Source organism: Lethenteron reissneri, chromosome 36, assembly GCF_015708825.2.
Source record: "Lethenteron reissneri isolate LAM-NWPU_2019-01 chromosome 36, ASM1570882v1, whole genome shotgun sequence".
Classification (NCBI taxonomy): Eukaryota; Metazoa; Chordata; class Hyperoartia; order Petromyzontiformes; family Petromyzontidae; genus Lethenteron; species Lethenteron reissneri.
In genome coordinates, this window is record NC_083814.1 from 4,277,751 (window position 1) to 4,301,695 (window position 23,945).

The 23,945-nt window shown below is 46.5% G+C and overlaps 1 protein-coding gene across 1 annotated transcript in view; it reads left to right on the forward strand.

The window, feature by feature from the left end:
* The first annotated feature begins 5,890 nt into the window (after positions 1-5,890).
* LOC133351261 (mucin-2-like) overlaps positions 5,891-23,945 on the forward strand; it is a 39,700-nt gene continuing 21,645 nt past the window's right edge. Inside the window, exons 1-5 of the mRNA XM_061566365.1 lie at positions 5,891-6,133; positions 16,658-16,906; positions 17,455-17,586; positions 18,222-18,245; positions 19,448-21,445. Coding sequence (XP_061422349.1) covers positions 5,896-6,133; positions 16,658-16,906; positions 17,455-17,586; positions 18,222-18,245; positions 19,448-21,445 — 2,641 coding nt within the window. The 5' untranslated portion in view covers positions 5,891-5,895. The remainder of the gene's footprint in view (positions 6,134-16,657; positions 16,907-17,454; positions 17,587-18,221; positions 18,246-19,447; positions 21,446-23,945) is intronic.

The window sequence follows — 23,945 nt, forward strand, 5'->3', positions numbered from 1 at the left end:
GCGCGGACAGTCCCAGCTGCGTTTCCATGGGCGGGTCGGCTTCCCGACCATACATCAGATAGAATGGGGAAAATCCCGTTGCTGCATGGGGGGCCATTCTATACGCGGCGAGGACCCCAGGGACCTGCAGGTCCCAGTCAACATGTGCCTCACACACCTGCTGGCACAGCATAGAAGTCAAAGTCCTGTGGAGTCGCTCCATCATCCCGTCTGTCTGTGGGTGGTACGGGGAGGTACGCACCTTCTTAGTACCCAATAGGTCGCACACCTCTTGCAACAATTTACTTGAAACATTTTTCCCTTGGTCGGTCAGCAAGCGTTCGGGAGCCCCTTTGTCCAGAACATAGCCCTGGACAAAGGCGTCCGTCACAGCTGCCGCCGACTGGTTGGCGAGTGGCCACGCCATAGGCCACCGGGTAAAGTATTCTACACCAACCAACAGGTACTTGTTACCCCTAGGCGTGACTGGAAAAGGCCCCAAAATATCGAGCGCCACGAGCTCGTTAGTGCGCGAGACCTGAATAGATTGCAGTGGTGGATTTGACGCCACTGGCGGTGGTTTTCGTCTGGCGCACTCAACACACCCCTTTAGGATATTCACCACATCACTTCCCATCCCCGGCCAATAATAGTCACGCTGAAGCAGAGCAAGCGTTTTGTTTACCCCCAAATGCAAGAGGCGTTCATGCGCGGCCAGGACAACTTTCCCCCGCACAACGGAAGGCACCACGAGTGCGTGGCGCCGAGACAAATTGTCCCATCTCATTAACAGGCCCTGCCTGAGTACCCAGGAACCAGTTCGTTCCCGGCCCTCCTCGGGACCCCCCGCCCTGCGACGCAACGCTAGCAGGGAGCTGTCAGCCATTTGGAGACGGCCCCACTCAATCAGCGACAGTGAGAGCAGCGAGTCCTCTCCCACAGGGGTAGCGGGAACATCACCGATCGGTGCATCCGGGGTAGCGGCCAACACCCCCATACTTTCCGCAGCTGGCGGTTTACAGCGCGCCGATCCCAACAAGCACGCACATTTGTGACAAGGCGACAATCGCGACAGGGCATCGACGTTAGTGTGGCGCAACCCCTTACGGTATGTGGTCGTGAACTGATAGTCCTGGAGGACTTCCAACCACCGTGACAATTGGCCCGAGGGCTGGGCGACCCTCAATGAATACTGAAGCGCCGCGTGGTCCGTCCGGACCGTAAAGTGACGGCCATAGAGATACGGTCTAAACTGCTGCACAAAAAAAACAATCGCCAGCAACTCGCGACGGGTGACGCAGTAGCGCTGCTCCGCCGGCGACAAAACCCTGCTACCATAGGCGACCACCCTTTCGACTCCCCCGACGACCTGTGAGAGCACCCCCCCAATGCCCGTGTTGCTAGCATCCGTGTCTAGCAAGAAGGGACTTGTAAAGTCAGGATAACGCAAGGGCGGGGCACCCACCAAGGCGTCCCGGAGGGAGCAGAATGCGGCCTCCTCCTCCGGTCCCCATCGGAACTTGACTCCTTTTGCCGTTAGAGCATGCAAGGGTTTTGCAATGGTGGCGAAATGCTCAACGAATCTGCGGTAGTACGAAGCAAAACCGATGAAACTGCGCACGTCCGAAACCGACGTGGGCGTTGGCCATGAACTGACACAGTTCGTCTTCGCGGGATCGGTAGAGATCCCCGAAGAATCGACAATGTGTCCCAAGTATCTCACGGACTTACGAAGAAGGTGGCATTTGGCCGGTTTAAACTTTAATTTAGCCGATCGCATCCGCAAAAATACTCCTCTCAGCCGCTGGAGGTGTTCCTCGAACGTTTTACTGAAAACAATGACATCGTCCAAGTAAATCAAGCAAGTTTCCCATTGCAAGCCCGACAAGACCAATTCCATAAGGCGCTGAAACGTCGCGGGAGCGGAGTGAAGTCCCATGGGTAACCGGTTAAACTGGAACAGGCCCCCTGGAGTCCGAAATGCTGTCTTAGGTCTAGACTCATCGTCGAATGGCAGCTGCCAGAATCCCGACAGTAAATCAAGAGTTGAAAAATATCGCGCACCAGACAATGCATCGAGGGACTCGTCCATTCTGGGGAGCGGATACGCGTCAGCCACGGATATTTTATTCAGGCGACGGAAATCTACGCAGAATCGCAAGGAGCCGTCTTGCTTTTTAACCAGCACAATAGGTGCCCCCCAAGGACTGGAGGAAGGCAAAATAATGTCGGCCCTTAGCATATCGTTGACGGCCGACTGAACGTGTTCCTTCTCAACAGGACTCAGCCGGAAGGGATTTAGCCTAACCGGTGCCGCATCGCCTGTTTCAATATGGTGGCGCAACAGGTCCGTGCACCCAATGTCATATTTATGCTTACTGAACACATCAGAAAATTCTATCAGCAACGCACGCAGCGCACCCAACTGTACTGTAGACAAATCGTTCGAGTCCGCGCACAGCGAATCGGCCCATTCAAGGTCCTCCCTCGATGGATTGTTCCGCGTCGGGTTTGGATCAACATGCGCAACCAGGCGCTCTTCCCCAGGGACCCGTGCCGCGTGAGCTAGCACAGTGCCCTGCTGAATAACGGCCGGCCGCGAACCGGCGTTTAAAACCATGACGAAAGGGTCCTTGTCAGCCCGAACCAAAGTGTGAGCCACCGACAAATCGAGACCCCCGACAGCCCTATTTGAAGGACCCAAAAGCGTTCCGAGGTCTCCCCAACCAATGGTTTCCTCAACCGGAGGGGAATTAACATCTGTGAACCCGGAGGCACGTGCACAGTGTGCGTCGCCAGCGCTTGTATCGTAGCGCACGCCGTTCGAATTTCGGTAGGACTCGACAAAAATGAAATACGGCGACCCGATGGTAGCTCAATGCAACGCTGATCGATGAGAATTTTAATGGGCATTTTAGCCAAAAAGTCTGTGCCCAACAGACAAGGAACTGCTAATGAGGAAGAAACAAAAACGGGTCCCGACAATTTAATATCTCCAATGCAAATGGATGCCCTAATCTGGCCGACTATGCCCAACGAGCCCCCATTTGCCGCGTAAAATGGCACGTCCACTGGGAGTAGAGGTCGACATTGGACGGGGAGAATGTTGTAAATGAGGTCTGATATAATAGTCGCCGACGCCCCCGTGTCCACTAACACCCTGACCTCGACCCCGTCAATGAATACCGGGACGACCGATGATCCCGCCGACGCAGCCACTATCCTGTGCCCCAACTCAGACCATTTTATGTCCCCTCGGTCCCGCACGAACCCCCCTCGCCGAACCGAATCCCCGATCTCTAACCGGCCTTCCCCCGCCGCAACGCGACGGCCCATGTGTGTCGCGCATGTAGGCCGAGCATGTGAGGTGCCGCGACTTGCCGGGGGTAGTAGGGATGACTTGGGGCCTTGGTCGTCGTCCAGCCGAGGTCCCGTGGCGCGCTGACGTGGAGCGCGGCAACCGGAAGCCACGTGGCCCCGGAGGCCGCAGTTGTAACACGTGATGAGGGACGTCGGAGGTCTCGGTTGCTCCAGCTTGCGGGCCGATCGCAGAGGCGAACGACCCCCCGACCTCCAAGTCCCCCTGTCGTCCCGCGGTGAACGCCTCCTCTCGTGGGCTGACGACTTGGGGCTCGGTGACTCCCGGGCCCGGAGCTAAGGTCACGGCAGCAGTGCAGACGACCCCCTGTTTACGCTGGAGGACCTCATACGCCTGTATACTTGTTGCGACCCGCAAAGAAGAAATATCGACCTCGTCAGCCGTGTTGATGGGGACCCCCAGGTTCTGCGCCAACTTGAGCAGTTGCTCCAAGACCATCGCGTCCTGGCCCTCCTCGTCCATACGAGGGAACGCTGCGTCGGCAAGAGCCAACAACGCTGTGCGGTAGGCGAGCACGGTCTCCGTGTCCGCCTTCCGTCGGGCGTAAAAATGATGGCGACACACCGAGGGAGGTCCGTAGACCCTGGCCATGAGACCCAATGCAGCCTTCAGCGTGGAACGGTCCGACCTCTGTGCGGACCTGAAGGCCGCGAGCGCGTCGTCGTCCAATATGGCAGGCAGTGCCCGCAGCGCCGTAGCGTCGGACCAGGCCGACATTTCCTGATGCGCCAGAAACCTGCGCTGGAATGCTCCCCAGTCTCCGCCTTCCGCCTTGAAGGCTGACAATGTGGGAAGGCGCTGCTGGAAGATGAAGTCGTCGTCCTCTGCCACGTGGTTCCTCCCCGCCCTACCGTCGGTCTGCAAGATGGCGGCCCCAATGGCGGGTGGTTGATGGCGGTCCGCAGCGCGCGCTGATGACGTAAGCGGGCGCGCTTGGAGAACCGCCGCCACGTGTTGCTCGCCGTTCCCGCCAAAAGATGTCCGCACAGTTGAAATGGCGGGAATCGCCAAGTCATTTTGGCGGGAACCCGTGGGACGACCCTGTTGAATGTCCGCCGATGTCCCCGCTCCTCCCGACGTGTTGATCTCTGCCAGGATGGACGCGGCGGCGAGCAGCAGCTCTGCCAGACGGGAGTGCGCCTCGCGGAGCACAGCATCCGACCCCAATCGCTCGTCCGGCGCCCTTGGCGGGTCCTGCGGCGTCGGCATTTCCTCGTCCTCTCCCCCCGATGCCAGCTGGCCCGAGTCGTCAAGGTTATCCTCGCGGTCAATCCCGTGGGTCCGACGGGTCTTCCTTGTATCCATGCCTGGAAGACTGTTTCACTTCTGACGCCAGTTGAAGTATTCAGAATGACGGCAGGAAACCTCTTGACGGGTAGCACACTTTTTATTAAACTTTGACTTGTCTCCATACACCGTGTGGTCACTATTCTTCACACTACACACACTTCACTGACACGTGTGGTCACTACCTCTCCCACTACACACTTCACTGACACGTGTAGTGACTATGGCTCACGCTGCATGCTCACACTGCATGCTCACACTACACTCCAGCCCCGTAACGTCCGTGGAGCCTACAGACCCACCCCAGCTTGGGCGTGGGTCACAACCTCTGGGTCCCGAGAGCCGGCCCTCACATGGACGTTCGGCCCCGGGTCCCAGGGTCCCGCCTCTGGGTCACACAGAGCCCCGGTCCTTACAAGGACAGCGGGACTAGGTACCGCAGGGCCCTATCTCTTCCTCCGCCGTCTTCAATCTTCGCTGGTCACCAACTCCCCGAGCGCCCGCGCGCACCGCCTTATATAGCCCTCTTGCGTACCGCGATGTGAGCGCCCACTAGTCGACCAATCACGGCGCGCTATTCCTACGATCCGTTTTCCCAGCGCGTGTTACCACTACACAACCAATCGCCCCGCGCTGCCACACGATCACTCCCTGTCAGCGCGCGTCACCAACACACAGCCAATCACCACCACATAACCCATGACCCCGCGCTGCCCTGTGATCCCTCACCGTCAGCGCGCGTCACCGGCACACAGCCAATCACCACGCGCTGCCCCACGATCCCCACTGTCAGCGCGTATCACCACTACACATACAATAATAATCTCAAGATGAATTGTCACACTACAATCTAACGGTACAATTCTGGGTATGATGGTAAATGTGGTGTATATTTATATTGAGCTTATATTATGTAATTTTTCCAGTTAAAATCCAGACGACTCCTTCATAATGTATTCAAAGTGATTTGTTTCTCGGGATTATACACATTACTCATACGAACTATGAAAAAATAAAAATACATTACACAAACAAAATATCCCACACGTCCACTTTTCATTCCATTTCTGTAGCCTCAAGTGTATACAGATATCAGCACAGCACTGTTCCCGCCCAGGCTATGTAGTATTTTTTTCAATGATACAAATTAAGAAAATTTAGTTGTTCTGGGTTCCAGTGGGGAAATACTTATCTAATGTTGTTCATGTTATTCAAATCTCCCTCCCTCCCACCCACCAGAAACTGGAGAGATGTGCACAGATGTCGATGAGTGTCTGAAATTTGGCAGTGCGGCCTGTGGGCCAGGAGCCTACTGTGTCAACACGGTGGGTTCATACAATTGCCCGTGTCTTGTGGGATACATAGGCAATGGCACTCACTGCCTGGATGTGGATGAGTGTCTGCTCCCCAACAACAACTGCAGTGCCAATTCAACCTGCGAGAACACGGCAGGCTCCTTCCAATGCAATTGTTATACTGGTTTCCAAAGTAAGTTGAAGCGTCCGGATTTCCTCTGCGTGATTTTCATGGTTTTGGTATGCGTCAATGTAATCTAGGCTCATCCTACAATAACATGGCTGGAAGGGCGGCACAGTCAAAACACTTGCACGCCACAGCAAGAAAGGCCTTGGTGTGATTCCCAACTCGTACGCCTTTCTGTGTGTCTCTTCCTCTTCTGCATGGGGCTTCCTCCAGGCTCAGCGGTTTTCTCCCACGGCAAAAACAAACACACAAATACATAACTGGTAGAGGCCAAACATCCCAATGCTGAAAATGTACATGCAAATTACTAATTTGGGATTATACATAGCAACATTACCCCCTACTCTGAAAAATTAGCAGGACCCTCCAGTTATGTGTCTTGTGGCTCAGTGAGGCTTTTCTGAGCAGGCAAGCATAATAATACAGTAGTTTTTTGTAAAAAAAAAATTGTTCTACGTGACTTTACCGAAAGACCCAAAGAATATAATAGTACAATTATCAATACATACAATAATAATCTCAAGATGAATTGTCACACTACAATCTAACGGTGCAATTCTGGGTATGATGGTAAATGTAGTGTATATTTATATTGGGCTCATATTATGTAATTTTCCAGTTAAAATCCATACGATTTCCTTCATAATGTATTCAAAGTGATTTGTTCCTCGGCATTATACACATTACCCATACGAACTATGGAAAAATACAAATACAGTACTGTTGTATATGTTGAATTATGAAATTTTGATAAAAATAATAAAAATTTATAATTTTCAGAAAAATGCGCAAATCGCATAATTATGATAGTGTGTGTAATTATATGCATAAATTATGATAATCGTGGAGATAATCGTATTAATTTATGCGGATGCTTGCGATTATATTAACGTGAACAGTTATGATAATTAAGCTTAGTTTCGTTTATCCAGTGTTGTATCAATCAGGATAACACGATTATCATTGATTAAACATTTACTGATTATCTTAGTGTGTGTTATGTTATATTAGGTCTCCAGTTTCATATCTCATCACAGGATACAGTTCTTAGGAATAAGACAGTTTTGCATGGACTTGGAAAGAAGCACTCGAACAGTTGGTGTTAAGCAATTTTAATTCTAAACAAACTCATGACACTAGTATGCAAAGGCAAAAGCATACGTCAATAAATCCATGGGCAAGATTATGCAATTAACGAAAATAAATGACTAAAACCTTTCTTATTCATGTAACTCGACGGCAGCAACTGCTTTGCACGATCAGTTGATATTGAACGCACCACCTTGAAATGGCAACCCTTTTTGAAACGCAAAGATAACTTTTTGAAAGTTTTATTCGTGTGGGTGTTGTGTGTGAGTTGTCCCTTGTAAAATTAATTACATTTTCCTTAGAGCCGGGAGTTGTGTCGTTAGCTTGTGGGGTGTGGGAGGGAATATACGAACAGCGGCCAGGTTCTCTCTGGGTTGGGCGTGGCCGCAGCGAGCCGTGCTGCTCCCTCGCTCGGGCGTGTCTCTGCTCGTGCGCTCTCACTCTCCACTGCTGGACGACGAGTTGGCACGACGCTCGCCGACGTGGTGCGCGATGATTCAGTCGTCGCTGCGGACGTCTTGTCTGTTCTCACTGGTCGTTGGTCGGTGTGTGCATCAAACACACGGCGCATGCATTGGCGCTGTCCTCTTCCTCACAGCCGTTTGATCAGGCTTTCTCCACTGCTTCGCGCTCTCTGCTTTGCTCGCTTGGTCGACGCTTGGCGATTTCCGCCCTTTTACAGGTTGATTGCTTGTCGTCACTCTCTCTTCTCCGTGCTTTCCTTTGTTCGTGCAGCTGCCAGCTTCACTCGCACTTAACTTCGTTCTGCGAGAAGCGACACCTGCTATTGGCATCGGTGTTTGCTCCCTCACGACGCTCCGCCAGCCGGAGCACGGCTGAAACTCAGCCTCGACCCAGGTTGAACTCAGACTTCTGCGACTCGAACGACCCCTCCTCGTTCCATCACTTCTCGAGGCCCGACGCGCCCCAGCTCCCTTGCGAGTCCCGTCGCAACGCTGCGTCGCAAGCCGAGTCGCGAGACTGAGCGCGACTTGAACAGACTGCACTCAGGCGGACACTCTAACGACCCCTCGTCGTCCCATCTCTCCTCGAGGCACGATCTGCCCCAGCTCTCTTGCGAGCCCCGTCGCAACGCCGCGTCGCAAGCCGAGTTGCAAGACTGAGCACGACTCGAACCAGACTGCACTCAGACTGTCACTTTAACGACCCCTCGTCGTCCCATCTCCCCTCGAGGCACGATCCGCCCTAGCTCCCTTGCGAGCCCCGTCGCAACGCTGCGTCGCAAGCCGAGTTGCGAGACTGAGCGCGACTCGAACAGACTGCTCATTCGTGATGTGCGCTTGTGCTTAAACTCAAAACGTGACTCCCCTCTCTGCGCATCTCTTGCGAGAGGAACAACAGACCAAAAAAACAGATGTCCTCGGAATGTCAGCACAGACCCCCCCCCCCTCGCGACCCTTTGACCCCTCCTTCCTCTGAGTGGGTCATTCCGAGGCCAGACCCCCAATACGTATTCAGGCTGTATTTGTTTGTACCAAATCGTTGGAAGACAAAGGTGGCCAAGGAGATTTTTGGTTCTATGGAATGCATATTCTTTAAGTTGTGCGTGGTTGACCTATTTTGACTTCCTATTCTTCTGGATGACCGTTGTTCTAACTCTTAATAATTATTATTCGGTTTGTGATTTACCATGGTTATTAACACGTATTTCGTAGAGTTTATTGATGTTTGTTGTCTATCTGTATACAGGGATCGCACCGTTTTACTCGAGTTATTTTATTATTTGGTTCTTTCGGTTAAGTCACGTCTAAAGATAAAATAATAAATTAAATTAAATAATAGAATACGACGTTTCGATTGCAACACAAGCAATCATCATCAGGTATAATGAAATAGCGACATAAAATCTAACCAGAAAACTATAGACAGACATATTAGCAGACAGATATCACCAAGATACATAGAGAGAACAACACAGGTAACAGAGAGAGGTGATCGTCTCTGTGGGGTGGCCTTAAATAGACAGAGGGGGGCGGAGGCAGAGAGAGGGAGGGGGGGTTAGAGAAAAAATTAGCATATCAATGAGTGAACAACAAAAACGTGGTGCTGCAAGTGCGATGACACGGCAAGCAAGCCTGAAAATCAGGAGGACACACTAAAATTAAATAACCTAGTAAAATATCGAAATGTAATGTAATACAACACAGAGGGTCGGTCAACACACAATTAACGCATAGCCTGGTTGATTACGTATTTCAAAGATTGCTAAGTTAGAATTTAAGTGTGAACATTCCAAAGAGAGGACACAGGCAGAGAGAACAAGTAAGATCGAGTTATTTTTTTTTATGTCTTGAGGTTAAGTGTAAGTAAGTTGCCACTTACGCTTCCTTAACTGTTGGAATTCGTAATTATTATTTTTTGGTCAGGTAGATAGAAACATACAATACAAAATAATATATACGGTGAATACGAGTAATATAAGGGAATATCTAATAACAAGCCCCTATTGTTTGCTGGTTAATTCTTTTTGTTAAGTTTCTACTTTTCGGTAAGGAAAACGTTAAAGCAAACGCGAGTTGCAACCGTTGTTATCCTTTACTCTGCACCTTATCCGTGCATCTCCAGATGTCTTGGGAGGTTAGGCCATCGACCTTTGTCCATCTGGATGTCTCTGACCTCTCTGTGCTCTGAAATCTTGCCACTTAATGGCCCTCCCTGTTTTACAGATTCCTGGTGTGCTTGTGAGGAGTAGTGGGTTGTTTTCATTATTTAATTAAAAAAAATATATATATAAAAAATTAAATTCTTAATTATTCTTAATATTAATAACGGAAAACAGGGCATAGATACAACAATCCGCCCTTTTAAAAATTATCAGTGGTTGATTCGGCCACTGGCGAATTTTTAAACAAAGTAAATGCCCCTTTTTTTTTCGTTATAAATCCATCAGCCGCCCTCACTCTCGGCGGTTACTCCTTAGCATGCGCGCGTACGTATCACAATCTTAACATGGTTACATTTGAAATAAGCAAAGAAAATAAAACAAAACGTTAAACATCGATACCACATGTTACATCGGTTCTCATCCATCATAACTACGGCGAATATTCATTTTTGTTTTTGTTAAATCCTGGGACACGCTAGGTAGCGGTTTCGAACGCATTCCTTACAACGCGCGTGTACGTATCACAATCTTAACATGGTTACATTTGAATTAAGGATAAAAAATTAACATCAAGGCAACAAGTTACATCGGTTCTTATCCATCATAACTACGGCGAATATTAATTTTTGTTTTTGTTAAATCCTGGGAAACGCTAGGTAGCGGTTTCGAACGCATTTCTGCGTTATTTTCCTCCTGTTACCTCCTTGCAATCTTTTTACCAAGTTATTATCATCTGGTTTGCCACTTTTAATTTTAGGTAGCAATGCTGCTCCCCATGCACTGTCCTTCAGACTTGGTTCGTCCATAGCCTTTTCCTGTCCATTAACCATATTTTCATGGCCAGATATTTTAGAGTAACCCTTGACTCTTTCATGCAATCTCCCAACATCATTAACTTGGTTCGTAGTGCGTATCGCTTTGATCTTTCGATCACGGTTTTCAGGTTCGTTTTTGTAATTTCCTCTCTCATTCTCTCGCGTCAGGGGATTGTGTGGTGTAAAATTGTGCTGCACATAATCAGAATTCGCGCACACAACCAACTTCTGTACTCCGTTATCAGTGGCCCTCGCTCCCTCTGCGACATCCTGCACATTTGCCGAGTCAGTTTCAGCATTCCGATCCACATAAATTTTTGTTTCATTTGGATATTTTCCATTCAGAGGCTCACGCCTGCACTTTTCAGGGCGTGTCTCTGTGTTCCCTCTCCCTGCACCATTATCGCGCGCTCCTGCATTGTGCTGGGTGGCTTTACCTTTTTCCGGGCGATCCAGTTTTCCTATTTGTCTGTTATCTACCGTCCGATCACGCTTCAATGCAGCCCTGTCCTTGTATTCGATCTGCGCGTCATTTACGGGAGCACTGCTCGTGTTTCCTACCGCATCGTATGCATTTAACGTTTCCCGATCGTGGCGGTATTTGTCCGCCCTGTCACTTGCAGCCTGCTTGCATTTCCCAATGAGCCCCGGATTTAGTTTCAACTCAGCGGCTGGGGCGCGTATGAGCAGATCGCTCTCAATCACTGTGGGTGGTTCATCACGTATTTGGTCCGCATTTTGTTTTGTTTCTCTATTCCCTCCTGGTATAGCCGGTGGAGAAATTGGTCGGAATTGGACCGATTGTATTTGACCTCCCATCCTGCGATTCTCCTGAATGTTCGCCTCCGTACCTCCGCAGTCTACCACCTTCCCGCTAGATGGTTATCTCGCCATCTTTGTGTGTAATTTTGACCTTGCGTATGTCGGGGCATGGGGTGCTGATATGATTCTGCCCTTGGCCTCCACATTCTGCGATTTTCCTGAATGTTCGCCTCCGTACCTCCGCAGTCTGTGTACCACCTTCCCGCTAGATGGTTATCTCGCCATCTTTGTGTGTAACTTTGACCTTGCGTGTGTCGTGGCATGGGGTGTTGATATGGTTCTGCTCTGAACCTCCCCCTCTTGCGATTCTCGTACATTTTTGGCCCAGTGCTTCTCCCATTCGGGTGCCAAATTTTTCCTGGATTGTTACTTTGCCATCTTTGTGGGTAATTTTGACCTTGCGTATGTCGGGGCATGGGGTGCTGATATGATTCTGCCCTTGGCCTCCACCTTCTGCGATTCTCCTGAATGTTCGGCTTCGTGCCGCTCTCATTCTCGTGCCAACCTCTCTCTGGGTTATTTTGCCATATGTGCGTGCGTGTTTGCTCCTCCCTGCATTGTGGGACTGCTTGGTGATTTTTATTTCTCTCTGAGAGGCTGGGTTCCTTATCCCTCTCACTGTGTTCTGGATCCGAATTATGATTCTTAGCTCTGTATAACCATGCCATGTACACCTTGCTCTCTATGCGGCGTAAGGATCCGGTTTCCGGATTCAAAACCATTCTCACCCTTTCTGTAATCTCTGGGCTCAAGGATTCAAAATACATAATTTTGAACATGTGATCCCCTTCGTGGTATCGATTCACATCGCCTGCGTAATACGCTCTTTTAAATTGTAAAAGGTAGTCACGTGGGTCTTGGTCCATGCCCTGGGTCATCGATTTTACCGCATAAAACCCCTCAGTGAGTGTCGAATATTCTCCAAACTTTCGATTCACTGCCAGGCTCAGTTGTTTAAAATCATTTCTAACCTTGTATGGTAGCGACTTTACCCATTGTATAGATTCTCCATGTAAGCTCCTTTTCAATAGACTCGCTTTCTCATCCCGTCTCATTAGCCCTCTAATCATTGCCTCCTCTTCTACTGTTGCGATATGTGTGTGTATATCCATGGACTTATTGTGTGGGTCAAAATCGGGAATTTTGACGAGAGCTGTGTCCATCAATTTAAGGGTTTTACTGTTGAACAGGTATTCCGAAAGTTGATCGTCGCCAGCGTCATCAAACAAGTTATCATCAGACAAGCTGTCACTTTGATCTGTGCTGTGTCGGGCGTGTTTTAGCGGCGTGCATTTTTTGTGTGAGCTCTCTGGGCTGTGTCGCTCGTGTTGCCATTTCCCTGCAGTTTTTGCCTCTACCCTTAGTGAAGTATGTCCTGGCGACTTTACTTTAACATTTTGCCTTCCTCTAGCTGCGAAGTTGTCAGTCCCACATGTTTTTTATTTGCATCTGTATCTCTACATCCCTTCTCTCGAATTGTGAGGGTTTTTCCTTGTCAAGGATATTTTGGTCGATACCCATGATTTTTGTGCGATCTATCCCTGGACTATGTCCACGTACCCAAGAGTGTGATTTACTGTTACTTTCATATTTATTCTGTGGATCAACGTCTGTGAGTTTCGCTGGTGTCGCGAGCACTGATTTCTCCTCCCTGACGAGGGTGTGAGGACATTTTTCCTCGTTTATTAGAGACGATTTCTCTCCCGTTTCCTTTCCGAATTTTTCCTCATTCCACAATCCCTGTCTGTATGCCTGTGTGGGAAGGCATGAGTCCTGTCCTGCCTTCTCTGCAGTTTTTGCATCGTGTTCGCCTTCGTTACATTTTATCCAGTCAATTAGTTTCCCCCGAGGTGTGTTCATGTTATCGATACAGCTCCCTTCCCATATGTCTCTCTGACCTGCTTTGTAACAGATCAGTCGGTACGTTTTAATACGAGTTCCCAGTATCCCGTAATCCATTCAAAAATTATTCTTAATCCTAGCATCTCAAGTGTGGCAGGAGCTACTTTGACATTCCCTTTCAGTGTGCATATAAAACTATTATCTCACAGAGTGTAGTCAGTTTGACTCGAGCTATTCTGTTATTTCCGATTCAGAGTGCGTATCTCTAACACAATTTATCACAGGATGCAATCGGTTCGATATGATATTATCTTAATTCCACTGTCTTTGTTCCAACCTGCTATTCTGGAGTTTAACCTCAGAGGGCGTTTTTTTCTCGTTTACAATCACCATGCAATGTTTGATCACGATATTCTGGTTAACACGTAGTGATTCATTCCTTCATCCATGCAAAACACTGTCTGCGAGAGATCCCGGACGACGCCACCCCATTATGTTGTATATGTTGAATTATGAAATTTTGATAAAAAATAATACAAATTAATAATTTTCAGAAAAATATGCAAATCGCATAAATTATGATAGTGTGTGTAATTATATGCATAAATTATGATAAGCACGGAGATAATCATATTAATTTATGCGGATGCATGCGATTATGTTAATGTGAGCAGTTATGATAATTAAGCTTAGTTTCGTTTATCCAGTGTTGTATCAATCAGGATAACACGATTATCATTGATTAAACATTTACTGATTATCTTAGTGTGTGTTATGTTATATTAGGTCTCCAGTTTCATATCTCATCACAGGATACAGTTCTTAGGAATAAGACAGTTTTGCATGGACTTGGAAAGAAGCACTCGAACAGTTGGTGTTAAGCAATTTTAATTCTAAACAAACACATGACACTCTAGTATGGAAAGGCGAAAGCATACGTCAATAAATCCATGGGCAAGATTATGCAATTAACGAAAATAAATGACTAAAACCTTTCTTATTCGTGTAACTCGACGGCAGCAACTGCTTTGCACGATCAGTTGATATTGAACGCACCACCTTGAAATGGCAACCCTTTTTGAAACGCAAAGATAACTTTTTGAAAGTCTTATTCGTGTGCGTGTTGTGTGTGCGTTGTCCCTTGTAAAATTAATTAAATTTTCCTTAGAGCCAGGAGTTGTGTCGTTAGCTTGTGGGGTGTGGAAGGGAATATACGAACAGCGGCCAGGTTCTCTCTGGGTTGGGCGTGGCCACAGCGAGCCGTGCTGCTCCCTCGCTCGGGCGTGTCTCTGCTCGTGTGCTCTCACTCTCCACTGCTGGACGACGAGTTGGCACGACGCTCGCCGACGTGGTGCGCGATGATTCCGTCGTCGCTGCGGACGTCTTGTCTGTTCTCACTGGTCGTTGGTCGGTGTGTGCATCAAACACACAGCGCATGCGTTGGCGCTGTCCTCTTCCTCACAGCCGTTTGATCAGGCTTTCTCCACTGCTTCGCGCTCTCTGCTTTGCTCGCTTGGTCGACGCTTGGCGATTTCCGCCCTTTTACAGGTTGATTGCTTGTCGTCACTCTCTCTTCTCCGTGCTTTCCTTTGTTCGTGCAGCTGCCAGCTTCACTCGCACTTAACTTCGTTCTGCGAGAAGCGACACCTGCTATTGGCATCGGTGTTTGCTCCCTCACGACGCTCCGCCAGCCGGAGCACGGCTGAAACCCAGCCTCGACCCAGGTTGAACTCAGACTTCTGCGACTCGAACGACCCCTCCTCGTTCCATCACTTCTCGAGGCCCGATGCGCCCCAGCTCCCTTGCGAGTCCCGTCGCAACGCTGCGTCGCAAGCCGAGTCGCGAGACTGAGCGCGACTTGAACAGACTGCACTCAGGCGGTCACTCTAACGACCCCTCGTCGTCCCATCTCTCCTCGAGGCACGATCTGCCCCAGCTCTCTTGCGAGCCCCGTCGCAACGCCGCGTCGCAAGCCGAGTTGCAAGACTGAGCACGACTCGAACCAGACTGCACTCAGACTGTCACTTTAACGACCCCTCGTCGTCCTATCTCTCCTCGAGGCACGATCCGCCCTAGCTCCCTTGCGAGCCCTGTCGCAACGCTGCGTCGCAAGCCGAGTTGCGAGACTGAGCGCGACTCGAACAGACTGCTCATTCGTGATGTGCGCTTGTGCTTAAACTCAAAACGTGACTCCCCTCTCTGCGCATCTCTTGCGAGAGGAACAACAGACCAAAAAAACAGATGTCCTCGGAATGTCAGCACAGACCCCCCCCCCCCTCGCGACCCTTTGACCCCTCCTTCCTCTGAGTGGGTCATTCCGAGGCCAGACCCCCAATACGTATTCAGGCTGTATGTGTTTGTACCAAATCGTTGGAAGACAAAGGTGGCCGAGGAGATTTTTGGTTCTATGGAATGCATATTCTTTAAGTTGTGCGTGGTTGACCTATTTTGACTTCCTATTCTTCTGGATGACCGTTGTTCTAACTCTTAATAATTATTATTCGGTTTGTGATTTACCATGGTTATTAACACGTATTTCGTAGAGTTTATTGATGTTTGTTGTCTATCTGTATACAGGGATCGCACTGTTTTACTCGAGTTATTTTTTTTTATGTCTTGAGGTTAAGTGTAAGTAAGTTGCCACTTACGCTTCCTTAACTGTTGGAATTCGTAATAATTTTTTTTTTGGTCAGGTAGATAGAAACATACAACACAAAATAATATATATACGGTGAATACGAGTAATATAAGGGAATATCTAATAACAAGCCCCTATTGTTTGCTGGTTAATTCTTTTTGTTAAGTTTCTACTTTTCGGTAAGGAAAACGTTAAAGCAAACGCGAGTTGCAACCGTTATCCTTTACTCTGCACCTTATCCATGCATCTCCAGATGTCTTGGGAGGTTAGGCCATCGACCTTTGTCCATCTGGATGTCTCTGACCTCTCTGTGCTCTGAAATCTTGCCACTTAATGGCCCTCCCTGTTCTACAGATTCCTGGTGTGCTTGTGAGGAGTAGTGGGTTGTTTTCATTATTTAATTTAAAAAATATATATAGATATAAAAAATTAAATTCTTAATTATTCTTAATATTAATAACGGAAAACAGGGCAAAGATACAACAGTACACAAACAAAATATCCCACACGTCCACTTCTCATATTCCATTTCTATAGCTTCAAATTTATACAGATATCAGCCTAGCACTGTTTCCGCCGAGGCTATGTAGCATTTCTTTCAATGATACAAATTAAGAAAATGTAGTTTTTTGGGTTCCAGTGGTGAAATACGTATCTAATATTGTTCATGTTATTCAAATCTCCCTCCCACCCACCAGAAACTGGAGAGAAATGCGTAGATGTAGATGAGTGTCAAACATCTGGCAGTGCGGCCTGTGGGAATGGAGCCTACTGTGTCAACACGGTGGGTTCATACAATTGCCCGTGTCTTGCGGGATACGCAGGCAATGGCACTCACTGCCTGGATGTGGATGAGTGTTTGTTCCCCAGCAACAACTGCAGTGCCAATTCAACCTGCGAGAACACGCCAGGCTCCTACCAATGCAAGTGTGATGCTGGTTTCCAAAGTAAGTTGAAGCGTCCGGATTTCCTCTATGAGATGTTTCACGATTGTTTTGGTATTCATGGCTAAGAGCTGTAAAGGGATACATGTTATCTCCTCCAAACTTATATTGGGGGGATAGCATTTTTTCTCCGATATTTTAGTACTCAATGGTCTACAGGCTTTTTTTAGGAGGGATCTGCTTTGGAATATCGTGGCGAAGTAACTTATTATAGTATATACTTTTAAATGGAAGTGGCCAAATAAAACCCACACATATGGGGCAATAGAAAGCAGCATTTTGGAATGAATATGTTTCAGTTTATGAAATGTTTTCACCTAATAATGTGCAGAATAAAGGTCCCGCTGCTCAGAATATAGAGCTCGTATTGAAATATTTAAAATATATAAACATTAAAGTAGTATTTTTTTTAATAAGAGACCAATAAAACAACATTTTAATCGATATAGGAAGTTAAACGAACCAAAAAAACATGCAAAAGAAGTGCAAACTTTTTTTTAATCATCTACACTGCATATATGTAACACGTTACGTTAAATTATTTCCCTTAGGTAATGCTACTGTGTGCGAGGACATCGACGAGTGTGGGAGAGTCCCAGCTGTGTGTGGCTTGGGAACGGTTTGTGAGAACACAGTGGGGTCATACCGCTGTCCCTGCGCTCCAGGATATCAACGCAACACAAGTAAACGCTCCATTGCCATCCTACGCTGTACAGGGTATCCATAACAGTGGGATTTGTTTTAAGCCAATCTGTGTTCTTTTTTCTGGCCACACAATATTGAAAACAAGATTTTTGTATACATTTACAAATGTACCATGTAGATAATTACTGCGTGGGTTTTCGTAGTTGCGCTGTGTAACTTCAGAGCTTTACTGCAAAAGAATCGTGAAAAAAACTACGTAGGACGAGTCTATTCCTGACATAGGTTTTTTTGTTTTATAAACCACAGAGAGCTTCAGTGATGTTTGGCAGGCCCATGACAGAAGCATTTGAAGTAACCACAGTTGACATGTCGGTGAACACCTGGGACTCACCTAAATCTAGATTTGTATCAGCAATCTCATTGCGGGTGTGGAGGTTGAGAGGGATGAGACCTTTATGATGAGTCTACACATGGCCATGTGATATTAGCCTCATTGGATTTCCTGGAAATAGTGATATAACAATGTATTTAAATTCAGCATTTTTAAATAATTATTATGCCTTTTCAATATTTTATATATGTTTGCTGAACATTTGTTGTGATTAAAGTATATTTTTCTACGATTAAGTTATGACGGTGCTTAATGGTCCTATCTTCTTCTCCCCCTCTGCAGGTGATGGAAATGCAACATGCTCACGTGAGTCTATCTCCCTACCCTTGTGTAGGCTGCATTACAGAGCAAATAATAGAGAAAATGTACTATTAAAATTGAGGGATATTTTGGAAATTTGATCGGACTTTCAGTCAAATGTACAATTAGAAATCCTGATGCCACTGAATAGAATATCTTCCCACATCACTATTTTCTCATATATGGTACTGTAAATATTTAAATGATGGGAACTGTGTTATTGGTGCAAGACTGTACATTAAGGGCCAGCAACCTGCGGCTCAGGAGCCGCATGCGGCTCTTTAAGGGACTGCTTCGTGACGTTATTTATTAAGGATCACCTTCTCGTATTCATGTGCATTGTGTGGCTCTTGTAATATTGAGTTTTTTTTACCGATTTAGAAAAAATGGCTCTTCTTGTTATTTTGGTTGCTGTCCCCCTGCTGGACATTAAGTAACTTCTGAGGGAAATTATCTTTGGTGTTAAGTGTGAAAAGTGTTTCAAAGTCCAGTGTCTTTCTTGGTAAAAATAACGCTTGGTAATATAGCACCTTAAAATATGTCGGTTTAAGGCCTGTGATTTCATTTTTACAAGGTCATTAGCGTGCTCAGGTCATCTGTCAATAATAAAATGTCAAATTTCTGTCCCTTAATGGTGATATTAGAATCATGGTGCATTTGTCAGTTTAACATATACAACGCCTACGTTTAACACGTAGGCATTGCATATGTTAAAAAACAGAAACTTTATGATTTACAGATAGATAGACAGCATTTGTGTATTTGTACAGTACATTATATACAGGACATACAGTTTTTCCATCAGCAGATATGAACGTACATTGTGTAACTGATGATAGAAATACATTGGCCTGTGACCAAATACGCCTAAATATCCCCAATTCCAGGAGGCCTTATAAGTTAAACAAATATAACCCTTGTGGGTGACTACGAAGGCTTGGTATGTGTTTTAGGCATAAGGCTGCAAGGGTGCCAAAGGATGACAATACTGAGTATCACCCAGTGTGAAATGTGTTGTTTATCTCGGGCGCATTCTAGTTTCCTGATAATATCGATCAGTAAGGATCCTTTTGAAAAATCGTCTTAATACTCAGGCTTTTCTGAGTAAATAATGCGTATTGTTCTTGTTTTACTGCAAGGTACATTGAAAGGTTGCTTAAGTCACAAGAATGATTGATTAATTGTAAACTATTGAATTATTCTCACAGTGGCAACGACATATTCAACCACGCCATGGACTGCTAATTCAACACAGTCACCACAGACAGCAAGTCCACCAAGATCAACCACCTCAAACACAACGAGTAATTCTACAGTATTCTTCACATCAGAAGGTGTATCGGCCGCTACTGCACCAATAAATGCATCATTCACTGCAATTACTCAACCTCCACCATTCTCAACATCAGCCACCCCGGTAACAAATAAAACTGATTCTATTAATGCAAACGCTACCGCTGTGGAGACATCACCAATAACAGCGCCCTCAGACACAACAGCAGCGAATACATCAGCTGTGACTCAACCTCCATCATTCTCAACATCAGCCGCCCCGGTAACAAATACAACTGATTCTATTAATGCAACCACTACCGCTGTAGAGACATTACCAATAACAGCGCCCTCAGACACAACAGCAGCAGATACATCAGTTGTGACTAAACCTCCATCATTCTCAACATCAGCCGCCCCGGTAACAAATACAACTGATTCTATTAATGCGACCGCTACCGCTGTGGAGATATCACCAATAACAGCGCCCTCGGACACAACAGCAGCGAATACATCAGCTGTGACTCAACCTCCATCATTCTCAACATCAGCCGCCCCAGTAACAAATACAACTGATTATACTAATGCAACCGCTACCGCTGTGGAGACATCACCAATAACAGCGCCCTCAGACACAACAGCAGCGAATACATCAGCTGTGACTCAAGCTCCATCATTCTCAACATCAGCCGCCCCAGTAACAAATACAACTGATTATACTAATGCAACCGCTACCGCTGTGGAGACATCACCAATAACAGCGCCCTCAGACACAACAGCAGCGAATACATCAGCTGTGACTCAACCTCCATCATTCTCAACATCAGCCGCCCCGGTAACAAATACAGCTGATTCTATTAATGCGACCGCTACCGCTGTGGAGATATCACCAATAACAGCGCCCTCGGACACAACAGCAGCGAATACATCAGCTGTGACTCAACCTCCATCATTCTCAACATCAGCCGCCCCAGTAACAAATACAACTGATTATACTAATGCAACCGCTACCGCTGTGGAGACATCACCAATAACAGCGCCCTCAGACACAACAGCAGCGGATACATCAGCTGTTACTCAACCTCCATCAATCCCAACATCAGCCGCCCTGGTAACAAATACAACTGATTCTATTAATGCGACCGCTACCGCTGTGGAGATATCACCAATAACAGCGCCCTCAGACACAACAGCAGCGAATACATCAGCTGTGACTCAACCTCCATCAATCTCAACATCAGCCACCCCGGTAACACATATAACAGATTCTATGAATGCAACCACTACCATTGTAAACACATCACCAATAACAGTGCCCTCAAACACAGCAGCGAATACATCAGCTGTGAAGTCGACAACAGCATCAACAACGAGAGTTGGGACTGAAAGCACATTAGTGATGGTGAATATGAATGCAACAAGTCCCGTAGTTCTAACAGCGGCATCAAACGCAACTTCAAAGACCACCGTGACATCAGTGATCACCGCAGCAATGTCTACAATCGGACCTAATGGCACAAACGTGACTCTACCAATATTATTAGGGACATCAAGCACAACAACCACAGCCACAATGGCACCAGCGGCTCCCAATTCCTCAACGGTAGCGTTGACAAGTGCGAGTCTGCTGTTGTCGCCTGCTACATCGAACACGACAGCAGCAAACACAGCTGTGGGTTCGGCAACAACATCAACAACTACATTGCCAACCAATAGCACAACAGTAACTGCACTTACAAACCAGTCAACAAGCACAGCTGTGACTCAACTGATAGTGAACTCACCCACCTCATACACAACAATAATATCAACAGTGTCATCGTCTACGGCCTCAACCACAAATGCAACAGTCAATCCGGCTTCAACAATTAGTAGCATTTCAACGGTGACATCTCCAACGACTTCATCGACTTCCACCACTGTGTCTAACTCAAGTAAGCAGTGTAAAGTGGGCTCATGTATCAAAACTCTGTATTCTGCTGTCCATATATTAAATAAGATTAAGCTGGGTAGAGATTGTGAGTTCAGCTCATCATTTTTCAAAGCTAGATAAAATAGGCACCACTGTGAAAATTAAATTGTATTTGTCCTCTGTAGAGACTGAGGTATCTGTCCTTTGAGATGTTGTTTTCCATACTGGTTCAATGTTGTGAGTGGGGATGAGCACCAACTTTAATACAAAATTGTACTAAATTTTTGTTTTATTTTAGCAGGTAAGGCCCACTGAGCTATACAGCTCTTTTTCAGAAACGATCTGGCCACAAATGATAGTTCAACGAAGAGGCCTATCGTGTGGAAATGTATAGCAGCCAAATACAATTCATAGCAGCCAAATACTAAATTGGGCAGGGAGACACTGGCTTAAAATGTTTGCTAGAAAATTAGAATGAAAAATTTATTTTCTGAACAGTTACGTTCCACTAATTGTAAATGATTCATGATCTAATTCACCAAGTAGTGTTAACTATTTTTTAAAGTAAATTATGTGGAATACAACAAAGTGGAAAGAGGTCATGTATGCAGTAATACAGTCAATGTGTAAGAATAGGTTTTCCCCTTTTTTCTGGCAACAAAACAGGTGTTAAGATTTCGATTTAAAGCTTTCGTGACTGCAGGGATTCATCTTCTTGGTTCTTTCGGTAAAGTCACGTAGAAGGGAAGTAAAAAAAAACATAATAAAACAATTCTCACGACGTTTCAGCCACAACGCAAGCAGCCGTCCTCAGGTGAAAACCAGGTCTGTCGAGGCGACAGCGTCTGAATGAAACAGCACACGTGCTTGGAGCATATATATAAGCTGGGTTGGAAGGGGGGAAAAGGGGCGCCTTGACAAAATAATATGCATATCAAGAGGAATTTAGCATATTTATGGGAAATGCAGATATGCGATTAGTACTACTTGTGAAATGCGTAGGAGGTTTGGCGAGGGGTTGAAAGTCATTATGCCCAAGCATTATGCAGGATTAGCAGTAACAAAGGGAGGGAGTAAGGTTAGAATTAATAAAGGGAAGGAATGTTAATAATATGGCGCCACAGCAACTAATATGCTTATAGACTATACATTGTAATATTACACTATGTATTATTCTACCCACTCTAATATATATCACACTGCTGTATATTCACTATACAATTACGATACTATATATTACTTTGTACATTGTATTAAGCATTACAATTTAATACTATTCATTATTATACAATCCGCTATACACTGTACCATTGACCATCGTGTGAAAGATATTAAGAGGAAGCAAGGAAATATGTCAATGGGAGAGTAGTGGGGGAGACTTGCAGCAGAGCAAAGAATCCATTCCCTGTGGAGAATACAAGATATATAGTCAATGCCAGTGAGTGGAACGCGGTCTGAAAGTCACCGTAAACATGAACACAATCAGTTAAGATCCGAAATGGTTTATTACGTCCTTCCAATGATTGCTGAGCCAGAATCCATCTTCTCGTTTGAAATGGTCTCTGTGTTTGTATATGTCGATCGCCTCATGAACAAATCTCTCATGGTAGCCAGATGGCTTGCAGAGAACCTCTGTCTTGGAGAAGTCAATATCATGTGAGCCCACTGAATTGTAACAGTGATCTGCCACGGCTGAGGTGTTTGTCCTACCGTATTTCAAGTCTGCTTTATGTTCACGGATGCGGTCCGAGACATGTCGTTTGGTTTCTCCAATGTAACTGCTACCACAGAGGCAACTTAGTTTGTAGACGCCAGGGTACTGTATGTCTGGAACCACATCTTTTACAGACGGGACCGGATCACGGATTTTATGTACTGTGTTGAATCGGACCTGGATCTTGTTTTATCAGGATTTTGGAGATCTTTTTTGTGACCCCAGCAATGTAGGGTAAGGTGATGGTTTTGAAAGGCTCCTCAACAGGATCCTTCTAGATGGTTGGAGTGATGGCTTTGCGGATTGTGTAGTCGGAGTAACCATTAGCCTTAAGAGCTTGGGGTACGTGTTTTGAGTTCACTGGCAATGTGTTCCTGGTCGGAGATGCATTGGGCTCTATGGTATAGAGTCTTGATGAGGGAATTCTTCTGGGATGGATGGTGGTGGGAATCCGGTTTTAGGTAAGCATCCGTATGGGTGGCTTTCCTGTAGAAAGAATGGCTCATTGAACCATCAGGTCTCCTTTTAATTAGGACATCCAAAAAGGGTAGCTTGCCATCTTTTTCGACTTCCATGGTGAATCTGATGGCTGGGTGTATGGAATTGATGTGGTCGAGGAATTGGTCTAGAGCAGGCCGGCCATGTGGCCAGATGACAAAAGTGTCATCTACGTACCTCTTCCATAAGGTCGGATGCTTACCTAAAACCGGATTCCCACCACCATCCATCCCAGAAGAATTTCCTCATCAAGACTCTATACCATAGAGCCCAATGCATCTCCGACCAGGAACACATTGCCAGTCAACTC